The following is a 15907-nucleotide window of genomic DNA, read 5'->3' as shown; positions in this document are numbered from 1 at the left end:
TACAAAATTTAGAACAGGTGATGTATCAGCTCTCTGGGATGCTAGAATAAATAGTTGCAAGCAGGCCATCTTGAAACCACAGACATTCTATCCTAGCTCAAAGTGGGGGCAGGGCTAGAGTGCTTCCTTCTCGTTCCCCCTTCTCTCTCCCATCCCTTTATGCTCCAAAGGATTCTGCTTCTTCCAAACTACTTTTTGTTTTCTCTCACAGTCAGTACCTAGGTCTGCATCAAGTTTCCTTTCTGTTTTATAGGCAGTTTACTCCTCAAAAAAAATCCTTATTATTATTTTTTTTTAGGTTATACCTTCAATTTGTAATGTATAGATGGAATCATAATCAATTTCTCCTTGAAGCTCTGGCAGGTTCACAGCAGACATGTTGCCTTCTGTTCTCTTTAAGAAAATAATATATTAACAGGCCAAGGGATGGGGCAGTAAGAAGATCAGTAGACCCCATCCAGCATAAGACTTCTGTCTGGTCTGATACAGTTTCTCTGATGGGAGCTTTGGGTGGTGCCTCTTGTTAGTTGTGCCCCAAAGAACCTCCTGGCATTAACCTGTGATGCCATTTCTCTCCTACCAGCTGTCTCCAGCTAGGCTTACTGTGTAGCCTTTCATCTCTGTCCCACTGGTAGTGGCTTGTAGCATTGGTGGCTTTCCAACACACCTTCCCGCCACAGCATGTTCTCATCGGAAGAGACTTTGAGTCAGAGCGGTCTGGTTTCTCATCTTTATCTCCCACTCCATAACTGCAGTGTGTGTGGCTTGTTGCCTACTCTCTCAGAATCTCAGTTTTCTCATTGATAAGGTGGAGACGGTTAGCATAAAGCTATGCTGTTAATATGAAGTGTGTAGACCAGATACAGAAACAAAGAGCGATCCTGTAGTTGGCACATGGGAGTTGCTGAATATAGGAGAGATATTGTTAGCCTAAGAAGGCATTGTAATCTAGAAGCTTGATATTTATTTCAATGCTTCCTGCAACAATGAAGATTTGCTCCTAAAAGAGTTTTGAAGTGGTATTTAGAGGTCCCTAAACTCAACTATCACCATGCATCACATACTCTTAGCTCCCTCTCACTAGGCCTTGATGGAGCTGTCTTGGTGACAGCCAACTCTTCCCTGTTCTTGTGGCCCCTTCTGAGTTCCATTTTGCCGAATTCTATGCAGACTCCAGGCTCTGCCTGAACTTTTCCAAGGCATGTACCAGAAACCTCACATGGATTTGAATATACAGCTGTTGAGATCCTTGTTTTGTCTTTGTGAATGGACCAAAGCATCCAAAAGTGTCTTGAGTATTACAAGACAGTTAGACTAGATATGGAAACAAAAGTTTGATAGAAGTTCTGAATTAGACTTCTGTGAAATCATGGCTAATTTTGTATGATGCTTAAACCATAACTGTCATTTTCAAGCAAATGAAAAAGTAGTGTATGGCTTCAGGACTTGTGGCCTTTAAAGATAAGCCCAAACAAAGCCATGTGCTAACTTGTTTCCATAAATGTGGGCCATAAGTGGTCAAGTGGGTAATACCAAACAGAATCTAATTTAAAAGGTTGGCTCTAGTAGCAGCTTACTTCAAATCACTACACACTATATCCCATGCCCCTTTGGCTTCTCGGATCTTCCTACCAAATGGAGAAAATCTACAAAAATAACAGATGCAATGCCCTAGAAGAAAAAGGCTGAAGATGCTTCATCTACATCTGCATTCTGAAGTGGAGAGCAAAGGTTTCTGAATGCAGTGCCTGCACGTGAGGACTGAGAGCTAAAGCAGGAGTGTTGCTGAGCTCTAAGGATGCCAGAACACCTGGAGCATCGCAGAGCCCTCTAGAGCTGATGTCCACACCCTCAGCCCAAGCTCCTGTTTCATGAGTATGGGGATCTCTGGAAGGGTGACCTGATAACTTGTTCTGGTTGGGTTCACATATTCCTGGATGAAACGGACACAAGTATCTTGAAGGACACAAGTGCTATGAAGAAGACTTACAAAGAAGCTGATGGTTCCAATTATCTTTTCCATTTGAACTGGCTTCAGATTCCCCCTCACAACTCAAGAAATGTCATAGTAGTCCATCACTAATAGTTGGGGTTGTTGACTCCCAAATTCCAGCCTCCCAAATTGTTGTTAGAATGCAACCCTTATCATTAAAATAAAAGTATCCATTATTGAGCCCCCATTTCATGCCCAGCCCATGTATATATAGAAATTACCAAGATATCATCTGCTATTTCTGGTAAGGTAAGAATAATATTTTGAGGTAGAGAAGAAGGAGACAGAGAGTTTGTACCAGTAGCCTTGGTGTATATTTTCTCTGTGAGGGGAAACATACGAAGGAATAATAGCAATGCAAGGTGAGGGGCCTGGGAGACAGTAAGCTTTATTAGAGAATGGATAATGGAAAGAGACACGAGTTAAACATGATGAAAAGAGAAAATTGGTGAAGTCCAGCAACTTTTGAAATACATGATTGTCTCATTTTCGTTGTTATCATCCATCCATCTAGCATCATCACCGTCACGACCATCTTCAGGACAAAGCTTACTTGGATCTCAGTGCCCTTTATATAACAGAGAGGGATATTCCTTTGAAGACCGAACCATCATTGACGTTGTTTTCCTGCTCACTCTGGGATGTTGTGAGGTGCTGCCGTTTGTGACACCCTCCCTCTTATTTGTATGTGCGTAGGTTGAACCAGTGATAGAGAGGGGCCATGAGGGCCTGGTCCACCACATCCTGCTCTATCAGTGTAGCAGCACCTTCAACGACAGTGTTCTGGACTACGGCCACGAGTGCTACCATCCAAATATGCCTGACGCCTTCCTGACCTGTGAAACTGTGATTTTTGCCTGGGCCATTGGCGGAGAGGTAATGTTGATGATGATGAACAATTCATAGACAGTTATTTGACTGTGCTTCTCCTGCATGTATGGTTGTAGTAGAAAAACACCACTGTCACACAAAAATACATAAAGATTTACTTGTACTTACACTTTTATAGGAAAGGATTCTTCCCTTAAATGACTATATTTGATCTGTGCTTGATGAATGGTATTGTTCCAAACCTGAAGTGTCCTGTGGGAATGTTTGGGTTTGAGAATCAGAACTCTTAGAGACTTCCACAGGTTACTGTTTCATGAAGTTTTTTTTTTTTCCATATTTAGGGCTTTACCTATCCACCTCATGTTGGATTATCCCTGGGCACGCCACTGGATCCTCATTATGTGCTTTTAGAAGTCCATTATGATAATCCCGCACATAAGAAAGGTAAGTTCTTTCTTTGTTTTCAACTGCCAGTTTTCAAATGTCATGTGACTATTGTCTGTAACACAGTTGAAGTGAAATATGGAACTCTGTATTAGAAAGTGTTAACCTGTACAGTTGCCATCCAAATGAAGATGCTTTTTGAAGCCAAACAGGAATTCTGTCATTCAGAATTACACTAGGACAGTAGCTGTGACCCAGCGGCATCTAGACAAATGGGCATATATATATGGTCACAAATCCTAAGAATACATTCTCATATTTCCCACCAGGCAGTAGGAAAATGGAAGTTCCTTTTGTGATATAAATTAGTTCCAATTATATGTGGTGCTTAAAATAATTTTCCCTCCCTCTCTCTGTTCCTCTCTCCCCCCTTCTCTCTCTTATGCAGACAAGAGATCCATTTTGAATGTCTTCCTCAATTGCCCTCCACCTCATTTTTTTGAGACAGGATGTTTGAGACAGGTTTAAATGAGAATGACACCCATAGGCTCATTTAAATACTTGGTTCCCAGGTGGTGGAATTATTTGGAAAGGATTGGGAGTTGTTGCGTGTTGGACGAGGTGTGTCACTGGAGGTGGGTGGACTTTGGAGCTTTAGAAGCCCACGCTAGTCATTCCTAGTCAGCTCTTTTTCTCATGGTTGTTGTCTCAACATGTAAACCCTCAGCTATTGCTCTCCAGTGCCATGCCTGCCTGTCACCATGCTCTCTACTGTAATAGTCATGGACTAACCCTCTGAAACACTTAGTAGAGTCAATGTGAGTTCTCCAATGAAAGTAATCTTAATTATTTTAATCCACGATGTTTCTGCAAACACCGAACATCAACTATGTGCTTGTTCTGTGCTTAAAGTTTAATATGAGTGAAAAAGATACTCTCTCACTCGTAGAAGTTATAGTCTTAGCTGTGTATAGTGGTGCATGCCTATAATCACAACACTTGGGGCCTGGGAGAAAAGGATCATGAGTTTGAAGCCAGTTTGGTCTACATAATGAGACCCAGACTCAAAACAAAACAAAATGACACAAACCAAACTTACAGTCTGGTAGGAAAGGGAAACAATTAAAATAACATTATATGTTTCTGCCAGTTGATTCAAAAGGGATGTATCTGACAGTATGAGAGTATTTAATTGTTGACTCAATTGAGTCAGATGGATGTGGTAGAAGTCTATAAAGTTTTCCTTGTAAAAACAGATTCTTCATAGATATACGTCGAGGTACCTCTGGGAAAGGTTTCAATTAATCAAATTAATTACAGGTTTATAGTATCTGGGTCACAAGTTCTCCCTCCCTTCAGTGACATGTCATGGCAAAGAATGTGTTATTTGTCTTTTAACTCCACAATGCCCACCACATAACTGTTTACATATCAACCCTTAACCATCTGTTGAGTTTGTTAAGGATGAAGAGAATGTTAATAGACTGTATAGAGTTAACTTTCAGTAGTTTTCTCTCTCCATAGATGATTTCTAAGATGAATGGTTTATACCTGTAAGAGTAAAATGTCACCCCAAAACAATATGAAATAAAATTTCTATGGTATTCAATCTTATAATGGATGACTTGAACATTTTTGTTCTGCCATTGTGTTAGATAATTGTGAAACATCTCCACCAGATAACTCAAAGGTATCCTCCATAGCATGTTGTGTGGGTCTACAATGATCGTAGACAATCTGGTGACTTCTCTTCACAAAGCTAACTTTTGTCTTCCAGTCATTGCTGCCTGCCTTCCTTTTCCTCGTGGGATTTTAATTTCCATTAAATAACCCCATGAATGGCCCATTTCAGATGAATGTGAAAGCTTTTTTTAAAAAGTATTCCAATTCACTTTTTGTTATTTGCTGTTGTTACAGGCTTAATAGACAGTTCTGGGCTGAGGTTTTTCCATACCACGGATATTAGGAACTATGACGCAGGAGTGATTGAGGCTGGCCTCTGGGTGAGCCTCTTCCATACAATTCCTCCAGGGATGCCCGAGTTCCGTTCTGAGGGTCACTGCACTCTGGAGTGCCTGGAGGAGGTAAGCTCTGTCACGACTCTCAAGCTGCCATCTCCAGATTAGCGCATGGTCTTAGCTATTGTGTTGTCAAAGTTTCCTTGAATGTTTACGATGCGTTCGCTGACAGCATCTTGTAAAGATGTTGGTGTAATTCCAGTAGGACCTTTGACTGTCTCTGTTAACTCTCAAAGGCTGCAAGAGAAGAATGATGGGGGCAGGAGGGGGGGGGGCAGAAATGCTGAGGTAGCCTTTCTTGGCTACTTTGGTTCCTACTTTGGGCATTTGATGACTTTTCTTCATTTGTCTAGTTTCTTTTTCTTTTTACCATTTTGCCTGTTATTTCTGCTCTTTTCCATTGTTCACTTTGGCTTTTCTCTTTTCCTCTGCTTTGTAGTTTTCGTCTTTTAATAAGAACAAGCAATGTGAAATAGATGGTGCCAAAGGGAAACCAGAAACTGTAGGCATTTCATGACCACTCTCATTAATAGTTTTTCTCTTGAATCAAAGTATTTCAATATGGATCATGTTATTTCTGAAATACAGGATTCTGTGATTGTTCCCTGGCAAAGTGGAATGATTATGTTCTGCTGAGTCATTTAGACCCTGATTCAAATCACCATGACAACACACATATCAGCTGTAGAACCTGGGTGAATCATTTAATCCCACTGGGGACGACGTCCTTTTCTAATCTAGGAAAGTAGGCACAGGTTCTCCTTGTGAGAGTTTGCATTTTCCCGTTATTGACCTGCTGCTGTGGTCTTTTCACGGGACCACTGTTTGACTCTTCACCTCCCAATGGAAGTGAAGAGAAAGCCAAGCTCACCGTGGCCTGATACCTGTCCCTTCGTTCTCCTGGCAAATGATGAGCACAAAGACAACAGTCAACTATCCAAATTCAAAGTGTTCGGCAGCTCAGGCTTTTACTTGAATTGCTTTACTTTTTTTTGTCAGTTATACTTCAAGTATGTCTGAACTGTCTGAGCATGCCTTTGATGGGCTAATCGGGTTCTCCTCGCTGTCCCACAGGCCCTGGGAGCTGAAAAGCCAAGTGGAATCCACGTGTTTGCGGTTCTTCTTCATGCTCACCTGGCAGGCAGAGGCGTCAGGCTGCGTCATTTTCGAAATGGGGAGGAAATGCAGTCGCTGGCTTACGATGATGATTTCGACTTCAATTTCCAGGAGTTTCAGTATCTGAAAGAAGAACAAACAATCTTACCAGTACGCATGCGTGGTCTTTTTCAGGGACTATTGTGTCTTGAAGTTTATCTCCCAGGATGCAGTAGGGATCCTGCTAGCCAAGAGAATTGCTCATCAAGTTCATAGTCTAAAAGCCACCCACTGTGGGTGTTGCATACATCAGAGGGAATGCGTTTGATCTTCTTCCCAAACTGGAAACTCACTTTTCCTACCATCCCCTGGAGGCAATGCAAGTTCTTGATTAAAGAAAGAAAGAAAAAAACAAAACAAAAACAACGGAAGAGCACATGTTCAGATCACTGACTAGTGATTCTTTGGGTTGCAATTATGATAATGGTGAAATTGCATGTTATGATATGTTTTCTTGAAGAGGGAACACATTTTACTACTTTCTTTTTTGTGAAAAATGAACCTAGGGTAATTCTTCCACCCGAAGAGCAGGGCTGGAGAAATGGCTCAGTGGTTAAGAGTCTTGCTGTGCAATCATGAGGACTTGACTTCAAGTCCTCAGCAACTTTGTAGAAACTGGAAGTAGCCTTGCATGGCTATGACTGGCATGTTGGGGGACAGAGCTGGGAGCTGGAGGACAGATGCACACAAGTCACACATACACACCCAAGCAAAGTTATTAGACATAGTTAATTATTCTTTGCTTTATGAGCCAACTTGTAGCAGCTCTTGGGGTTAGAGTGTAAGAAGAGAATTATATGTCTTACAATAGTGAAACCTTTCATTTTTCTTTAATTTTATGAAGCATTGTCTCCCTTCAAATATTGTCCTATGCCCATCAGGCTCAGCAGTCACACAATTTCCTATCCTTAAATAGATTACTAAAAATTAAATGTTTACACAACTTGTGAAATGACAGTGGCATACGAGTTTTCTCTAGGTGAGTGAGGCTTGCAGTAGAATATTTTAGATGGAGTGAACTGTCAGGAAAAAAAGAAAATGTTGGAAGAAAGTGTGAAAAAAGAACTAACGAAGAGAAAGGGGACCTATTTTCTTTAATGATCACACTTTACTCATAGCTCTGACTCATTATTCCTTTTGGAAATTTTTATACACCTTGACAGACATAAGATATGTTGAGAAAGAGTGGGTTGTTGTTATTCTTTCTATACTACTAGTGCATCACTGTCTAATGGGTATGCTATGATTAGGGCCATATGCAAGCTGAGATATTGATCTTCAGGTGCAGGGAGGAAAACCCGGGACTAGTGCCAGGGATGACTCCAGGCCATGAAGAGTTGTTCTGTGCACTCGATAGGATGCTTCTTTTTTCCTTCTTCTCCTGGGCCCTGAGAATCAAACTCAGGCTGTTACTAGCATGAACCTTTATCCATTGAAACATCTCACTGGCCCTTTAAATCTGCTCTCAAAAGTTAGATTCTTATGCAATTTGTGAAATGACACCAGCAGAAATATCTTATCTACATGGTGGAAAGCTATAAAAATATCATCATTCTTCACGTCTGCTGTAACATTCAAAATGTTGGAAAGCACTAAAACAATTAATTACTATTAATTTATAAGGAAATAAGAACATAAGTAAAGATGTTTAAGGATGATCATGGATGCCTAAGTAATCACAGTAGGATCTTGACTAATGTTTCATTAAATAATTCATCTCTACTAAAGAATGAATACTAATTATGTCATTAAATCTTCTCACAAGAGCCATGCAAAGTGCTGATTTTAATCACTATGCTTGGATGAACAAATTGTGTCCGGAATTGTTCAGTTTCTTACCTAGGTGTCCTAGGTGCCAGACTATTGTAGAGTCTGATGTGAACTTAGAGAGCCCTCTTGTTTGCTTGCTTGCTGATTACATTAACACACTGGAGTTAAGGAAATCAAAGTCTTCTGAATCCAACTGCCTGATGCTTTTCCTCATGCAGTAACTATAAACTGCTGGTCTAATGATGTATTAGATAAACAAAATGACCTCAAACTCTAACCTTAAGGCTTTTGCTTTTGTTTTAGGGAGATAACCTGATCACTGAATGTCGGTATAACACCAAGGACAGATCTGGCATGACTTGGGTAAGAAAATATTGTTCTTAAAGTTCATTTAAAGAGAAGAAGAAATAACCTTTGCTTTTAAAGACCAAAACTAAAATGCAAAGTCCGTTCCTATATTGAAACAAAACTCTGAAAGTCTTCAGCATGAAGCATAACAGAGGTGAAGCAAAAGCTGTGTTAGTGTTTTATCAGACTTCAAAACCCTGATGGAACTTCAGTAATGACTATGCTTATAATTTATTGGTGCTTCAGGAAATCTACCCTTCCTTATCTTTGTCTGACCAGATAGACAAGGAATTAGCTTGTCTCTACATTACTTGGGTCTGCCTGGGTGTTTACTTAGTTAAATCTACTTCAAAAGGAAGAATGAAGTACATGAACTCAGAGCTTCTGACCCAAAGGGAAATCTGGTCCCAACAGAATTACTGGGGACTTCTGCCAAACTCTGAAAAAATAGATATTTCATGCCTTTCTCAGTCTCTGCTAGGAACATAAATAGAGGTCAGCTCCCACCAGCCTATTTTATTAAGAGAACACAATCTTCACTCGAAAACTGTATACAAGGCATGAAGTAGGCCAATATGCACTTTTGGCAAAATATTGACAGATTGCCTCCTGTTTTATATGTAAATCTGTTATAACTGGTTAGAGTTTAGATATATAAAGCTGAAAAGTCAGAAAATATATCCTGCCAATTATTGAAGGAAAAAGATACAATTTATCTAGAAGAGGCAGAGACAAACCCCCTAAAACTTAAGACTATCATAGGGGGGAGAAAAAGGCAGTAGCCAGGAATAGGAGGGAACTGCCTTACCTAGATCAAAGTTAGCTATGGCCAAATCTGTAGCTAATAGTAAATCAAATGTTTAAAATATTTCTTTATATTTGTAAAGAGTGTAGGGATGTTTTTTTTTTATCACTGTCTTTATTGGGTGTTGTGATGAAACTTCATTCTGTCTTATTGTAAAAGAATGAAAACAGAATTAGAAATATCAAGAAGGAAAAGGTGAAAGAGTAAAATACATCCAAACCTCCCCAAGTTTATATTTTAAAATAATTGCAGTTTAACATCAAAGAGTAATCTTGAAGTTAAATAACTGAAAATAAGAAGTTATATAGAAATAAAATCCAACATTAGATATGGTTAATCTTGTAGATAAAATATAAGTATTTGTGGGAGACAATAAATATCAGCTAGAGAATTTAAGAGACACTGTTGTGGGAGGCCAGCTCCCACCTTTTAAAGGGTTCCTATGAGGAGAAGAGAGGGATAAGAGACTTTTAGATAGAAAGATAGCAGACAGATAGGAGACAGACAGAAACACAGGATAGCTTTCGGAGGACCTGGATCAAAACCCAAATGTCCCTCTTCAAAAGGGCTTTTAATAACAATGCCAAGGGGCAGGGCAAAAGACCTCTTCTTTGCTAGATCAAAGTATACCACACACCCAAATGTAGACCCTTCCAAACACCTGGTAACCATGCCTGTGGTTAAATCATCCTCTTATACAGACCTGGTGGGTAAAACAAGCTCAGATTCTCGGGCCTTGGGTAAGTTCTCACTAGGCAACTGCTGTGGGTCTCTACATCTCTCCCTTCTTAATGTATTAAAGAGCCCTTCAGACTCCTCAGATAGACTATGTCTGTCTTAGGTTGTCTTTCTTCCCTAATCAGCCTTACTTGTTGTGGAGAAATGCTTTCCATCAAGTGTACTCTGCCTTAGGTTGGCAGGTAGAAAGAAGAATGTTACTCATCCCTGACTACCAGCCTCTGGCAGGGGGAAGTACAGAGTTTAACTGAGCTCTGAGGCAGGTCCCTACTAAGAGCTTGCAAATAGTTGGAACAACCACAGTAATCCCTAGGGCTGCCACACTGCCCAATAAAGAAGTAGAGAATGACCAAGATGGAATGTCCTTTTTGAATGGGTCTAAGATATCTGTATCAGCCTTTGCTGTGCCAAGCCCTTTTTTAAATCAATAAACTCTTGATGCAAACACATCAAACAAATCAATAAACTCCCGGTGCAACTGCATCAAACTTAAAGATTCCCTTAGCTTCACCAAACCATTGTTCATTAATATCAACAGATTAACATAATTCTAGTATGAATATTAGTATACATATTTACAATTCTTACAAACTTATATTAAAAACAAACTCTCTATAGGACTATTTACATTTTACAAAGTTTAGCAAACATCTAAAAGAGAGCTCTTAACAGAACTATTTACACTTGCAACTTTTCTTCCAACAAGACAAAGAGTACATGAATTGTGAGCCACCACAGTTAAAATTGCTAGGTGAACTCAAAACTGTTTCATTTCTGAAGTTCAAAGTTCAAAAAGTCAGTTCTAATAACAGTCTTGTAGTTCCCTTGAAAGTTTCAAATCAGAGCCTAATTTGTCAGCAGCTCTTGAGTCTTTGAATCCAGCTCCCTCGACCTTAGTATTCAGTGAGTGCCACTGCTAGGGGGCTGTAACACTCAGGATGCCACTGTTCTTCCCCACCATCCCCAGCCACCTTCTCTGCCCAGTCTTCCCAGCCATTCTAGAGCCAGTGGAAGTGTGTCCAGTGGTAGATGGTCGTCTGGCCAAGGCTCAGTCTTTTTACCCAAATTCATTGCAATTCCCCTGAATGTAACAAATGTTGCTGATTCTTCACTCTCAGCTACAGAGGCATTTTCAGTTAACTTTCCATAGGAGAGCTGCCCTAGGGCAAAGGTGGAATTACCATACTGAGCTGCCTCTCTGCTCAGCTAGTAAGAGTCAAGAACTGTCTCTTAAAGGAACCATGCATTGATTTGCCACTAGCAATCAGAAGCTGTGTGACTCTGGGCTCTGTTTCATTCCAGCTTTTACAATCTCAGTCCTTGAACACCAAATAGTGACAATACCTTTGTCCCAAACTCCTTCTCAGAAGTCTGGGGGACCCCCTTTATCTCCTACTTTCCCCAGACTGAAGGATGGACATTCATGTCAGGAATACCAGTTCGGCTGCTCTCACTCCAAATCCTCTGGGGGAGTGTCAGCAGCTAGTGTCATTAGAGCTGACTGGCATTCCTCTGTTCCATGCAGTGCACCAAGTGCTCAGGCAGCCATCAAGCTTTATTTGGTGACTGAGGGTACAATTTCCCCCTCTTAATTTTTTGAAACTGCATCTAAAACTGCCACGAGCTCTCTCAATGATGCCTTGTCCTTGATAGACTTTTATTAGCCCTGTGTTTCCCTCTTTTGCATCTCAGGCTCAACCCAGGTTCTTTATTTGCCCTTAAGCTTTTTCCACACCCAAAGCAACTTCCTGGTGTCCCAACATCTCTCCCTTGCTGTGAGCCCTGATTTCTAAGGAGGGTCTCAAAGCAGCCTGACAAGTGGCATTAGCATTTTAACTGCCTCCTGATAGGCAAGCTTTGGTCATCCATTTCCAGTCCCCAGGAGGTAAGATTTCTAAGCTTTCTAACAAAGCTTGCAGAAAAAGTAACACTTGGGGCTGTACCAAGAGCTAGCTGTTTTTAACTCCTTAAACTGTTTAAAGTGAATTGGGCCATGCATTCGCATGATATTTCCCTGCATGTCTTGCTACTCAATTACAGGGAACATTTGAAAGCCTTGCACCTCTTCCCCTCTGCTAGCTGCCTCCCAAATACTGTCTTGAAGAGGAGACACAGTGCTAGCAGTGAGGATTTGCCATGTTTTGGAAGGTTTTTGTGCCAGGGCAATTATGGGTGATCTTTCTATTCTGACAGATTACCCCCTAGGTGAGTGTAATCCACCCCTACAGAAGAAAACGAGACCTGGGAAGGAGAAACTTGAAGTGCATCCCGTATTTGAGAAAGAGAAATTACTAAGTTTTTCAAGCACTTTAGTTCCTCCCTTGTCTCATCACAAGACTTCTGTTCCTTAAACTCGGCTTGATGGCCAAGAGGGAAGTGACTCTGATTGAGCAATATTGTAAAAAGTATTCTCATCTAGTGGCAGTTCCAGCAGAGGAGAAGGTTTCCTTCTGTCCATGTCCATCTCAGGAAAAATTCCCCCCTGCTGCTCAGGGATTAGATCTAAGCTGTCCTGAATTAATGCCAACAGGCCAACAGTTTCCACAGGAATCTTTTCCAGCCAATGTTCCTCATAATATTTTTGCAGTTTGGCTCCAATTCTCTCCCAGGAGTCTGTGTCCAGAGTCCCATAGTTGGAAAACCAAGGACAGTTACCCTATGAACTCCAGGAACCTCTATACTTGTTAACAATTCTACCTTAACTCCCCTAGTTTTCAAACTTTCTACAAGCAAATATACAAGCATCTGCCTACTATTTCCCTGCCCTATAGGAGATTTTCTTTCTCAGACTTCTAAGTCTGTGATGGCTGCTTGTTCCCGGATGCTATTTTCAGGTCCAGCACTAGGGAAATTCTACTCTTAGCCTAAGTTTCTTCCTACATAATGTTCCTATACCTAAACCCTATATTTTTTTTTTTACGTAATTTGATAGATAAAAATTAAGAGAGAGAAACAGAGAGAGATACTTGCTGCAGCCTAAATTTTTATAGACAGTTTTTGCTCACAAAGAATAAAATACCACAGCCTTAACCTTAATACAAAACCAGACATGGCCAACTTCTTCCCATGGTATTTCTGTACTCTCACTTACTTCTTCTGCCCCCAAGTCCCTAGTTCTGATGCAAAGACCTCCCCCTTGTTAGATCAAAGCACACCACACAGCCAAGTATAGACCCTTCCAAATACCTGGTAAGCAGGCTCATGGTCAAATCATTCTCTTATGCAGCCCTGCTGGGTAAAACAAGCTCAAGTTCTCAGACCCTAAGTAAATTCTCACTAGGAATCCTCTGTGGGTCTCTACACACTGTTTTATGTATAGAATGCTCAAAGTATACTACACATTTATATAAAAGATTCCTCCTGAACTCAGTATTGTGTATAACTTAATATACACCAACGAAAAAAATCAATAAAACCAAAAAAAGGAAAACTAAGTAAAATGAAGAAAAACCTACTTATAGTGGTCTATAAATTTATGTGATTCCAGTGAAGGAAATTTCATGATTTGGGGAGTTTGCTAATTAATAAACCTTTGCCTAGTCACCACTAAGAGCTTCTCTTTCTTCATTCTTGCAAAAGTGTTTGCTGTTTTAGTTTTTACATGCATCAAAAATATACTTGGAGGATCAAAGGGTCAAGAATAGGAAAGATGGCTAATGAGAGTCAGATGGGAAGTGAGCTAAATCAAACCTTATTTTACAGCTGTGGCAACTAATCCAGGGTGGTTTGGGTCCACAGTTAGAATTTCAGCAACAAACCTACTCATCCTACATCTGGAAATGTGGTTGTGGATAAGTCAGGGCATTTGGATAAATGAGGCATTGTGGGTGTTTTTATTTAATGCTGACCTGATCAACTGCTTATAATGAGAAAAATAAATTTGTCTTTTTATAATTTTCCCCCTTTCTGTTATTTGGATCATTTCTATCAATCGGTTTTAAAATTTAGTTAATTCTTCCTGGGTTGGAGCAAATATGCTGTTGAATTCATCTTGTGGACTTTCAGCTCTTAAACATTCATTTTTCTGGGTTTTATCTTTCTTTTGCCACTCCTGTACTCTTCCCACATTGTGATCATATTTGCCTTTAATTGCTTGACTTCTACAGCCTTTGTCAATCCACATCTGTATCCTCTCACAGTTTGTGACTAGTGACATTTTTTTCTTGAGTAAAAATAACAGTTCACTGTTTACTTAATAATTTTTGTTGAAAAACTTGGCAGTGAAAATTGTTGAAGCAACTCTAGATTACTCAGATACAGTGGAATATTACCTGCTTATAGTTAAAAGGTGTTACCCATTGCCACCGTGGCACATAGCTACTGATATTTGTAGTCCTAAAAATAATATAGAAAATTCGGGTCATCTGAGAAAACACTCCAAAAGTCCATGGGAGGGAGAGGCAAGAGGCTAAGGAATTCAAAAACAGCTTGAGCTCCATGAGACTCTCTCTCACCCTCATAACCCTGAATAATTCCAACAAAGTGATTTGTAACATGCAAACATCATCAGGAACCTCTGAAATGTCTACTGTGGCACAAATTTATATCAGATCAATAGAACTCTTCAGGACTTTAATAGATTATCTAAGAAAGGCACCCCTTTTTGTTTTTGCTTTGTTTGCATTAGAAATGCACCCTTTAAAGAGATATAAATAATATTAATTTTTAATGTTTCAATAATTTTTGAAAGTTAAGAGTCCTTTAAGTTAATAATTTTCAAAAGAGGCAGAGGCAAAAGGATTGTGAGTTCAAGGCCAACCCTAGTAACTTAGTGGGACCCAGTATTAAAGCATTTTAAAGAGAGGCTCGGGATAGAGCTTAGTGGTAGTGGTTTGTCCACCAACTCTGAGACTTGGATTTGACCCTCAGGACCACAAGAAATAATAATAAGCTGTTACTTACAAATGATAAAGACCAAATGTATTTCAGAACTGGGGATCTGCATGACACTGTTGGCTTTGTGTTCTGTGTGTGAGAGCTGAGGGAAACTTTGCAAAATAAAATATCTCTATTTTCAGGGAGGACTAAGCACCAGAAATGAAATGTGTCTCTCCTACCTTCTTTATTATCCAAGAATTAACTTGACCAGGTGTGCCAGCATCCCGGACATCATGGAACAGCTGCAGTTCATTGGTGTGAAGGAGATCTACAGACCCGTCACGTGAGTGGCAGTGAATTATAGACTTCCAAGAGTGGGTCTCATCTCCATACTGAGACACTATGGGCTATTTTATGTGCTGCTCTTTTTAATTGCTTGTAACTCAGGAGACCAAGTAAGGATCTTGGTTGCTATGTCCAAGTTCCTCCAAAACACCCTTGGGATCATTGATAGCTGGGAAGACCTAAAGGATCCAGCTGTTAGCTGTACTCTTGGATAAAGTTATTGCCAAGAAAGGATACAAAGGGAAATCAGCAAAGGAAAAGGCAAAGTTCAGAGCACCCAAGCTCCCTGAGGCCTCTTCAGATAGCCACACAGAATACCCACCCAATTGTGATAATGTCCCTACGGAGGTCTCCTAGATAAGCTCCATAGAGCAGATGTGCCTAGGCTTTTTACTGGAGATGCTCCTGTAGGGCTGCCTGCCTAATGCATGCCCAATTTGCAGACTTGCCAATAGAAAGCAGGTGTTCAGCACAAAGCATATTGATTATAGTGCTGAGCCTTTTGATCATTTAGAGGAAGTTTTATATCAATCTAGGAAACTGCCAACTATTTAAGTTGCTAACCAAAAGTGAACCGTGTGGTCAGGCTTTAGACAGGGTCTTCCTGCATGACTTGGGTTGACTTCCAATTTTTGATGCTCCTGCCTCTGCCTCCCAGGTGCTAGGATTCTGGTTATGTGCCTCCATGTTCGGTTAAGAAGC

At 40.3% G+C, this 15907-nt stretch overlaps 1 protein-coding gene across 1 annotated transcript in view; it reads left to right on the top strand.

Moving 5' to 3' along the window:
- Moxd1 (monooxygenase DBH like 1) overlaps positions 1-15907 on the top strand; it is an 82608-nt gene that overhangs the window by 54618 nt on the left and 12083 nt on the right. The window contains 6 exon segments of the mRNA XM_028877409.2: positions 2690-2869; positions 3166-3268; positions 5126-5292; positions 6301-6492; positions 8455-8514; positions 15061-15203. Coding sequence (XP_028733242.1) covers positions 2690-2869; positions 3166-3268; positions 5126-5292; positions 6301-6492; positions 8455-8514; positions 15061-15203 — 845 coding nt within the window.

Source organism: Peromyscus leucopus, chromosome 8a, assembly GCF_004664715.2.
Source record: "Peromyscus leucopus breed LL Stock chromosome 8a, UCI_PerLeu_2.1, whole genome shotgun sequence".
In the NCBI taxonomy this organism is placed as follows: Eukaryota; Metazoa; Chordata; class Mammalia; order Rodentia; family Cricetidae; genus Peromyscus; species Peromyscus leucopus.
Note: the sequence above shows the minus strand (reverse complement) of the source record. Positions and strands in the feature narration are given on the sequence as shown.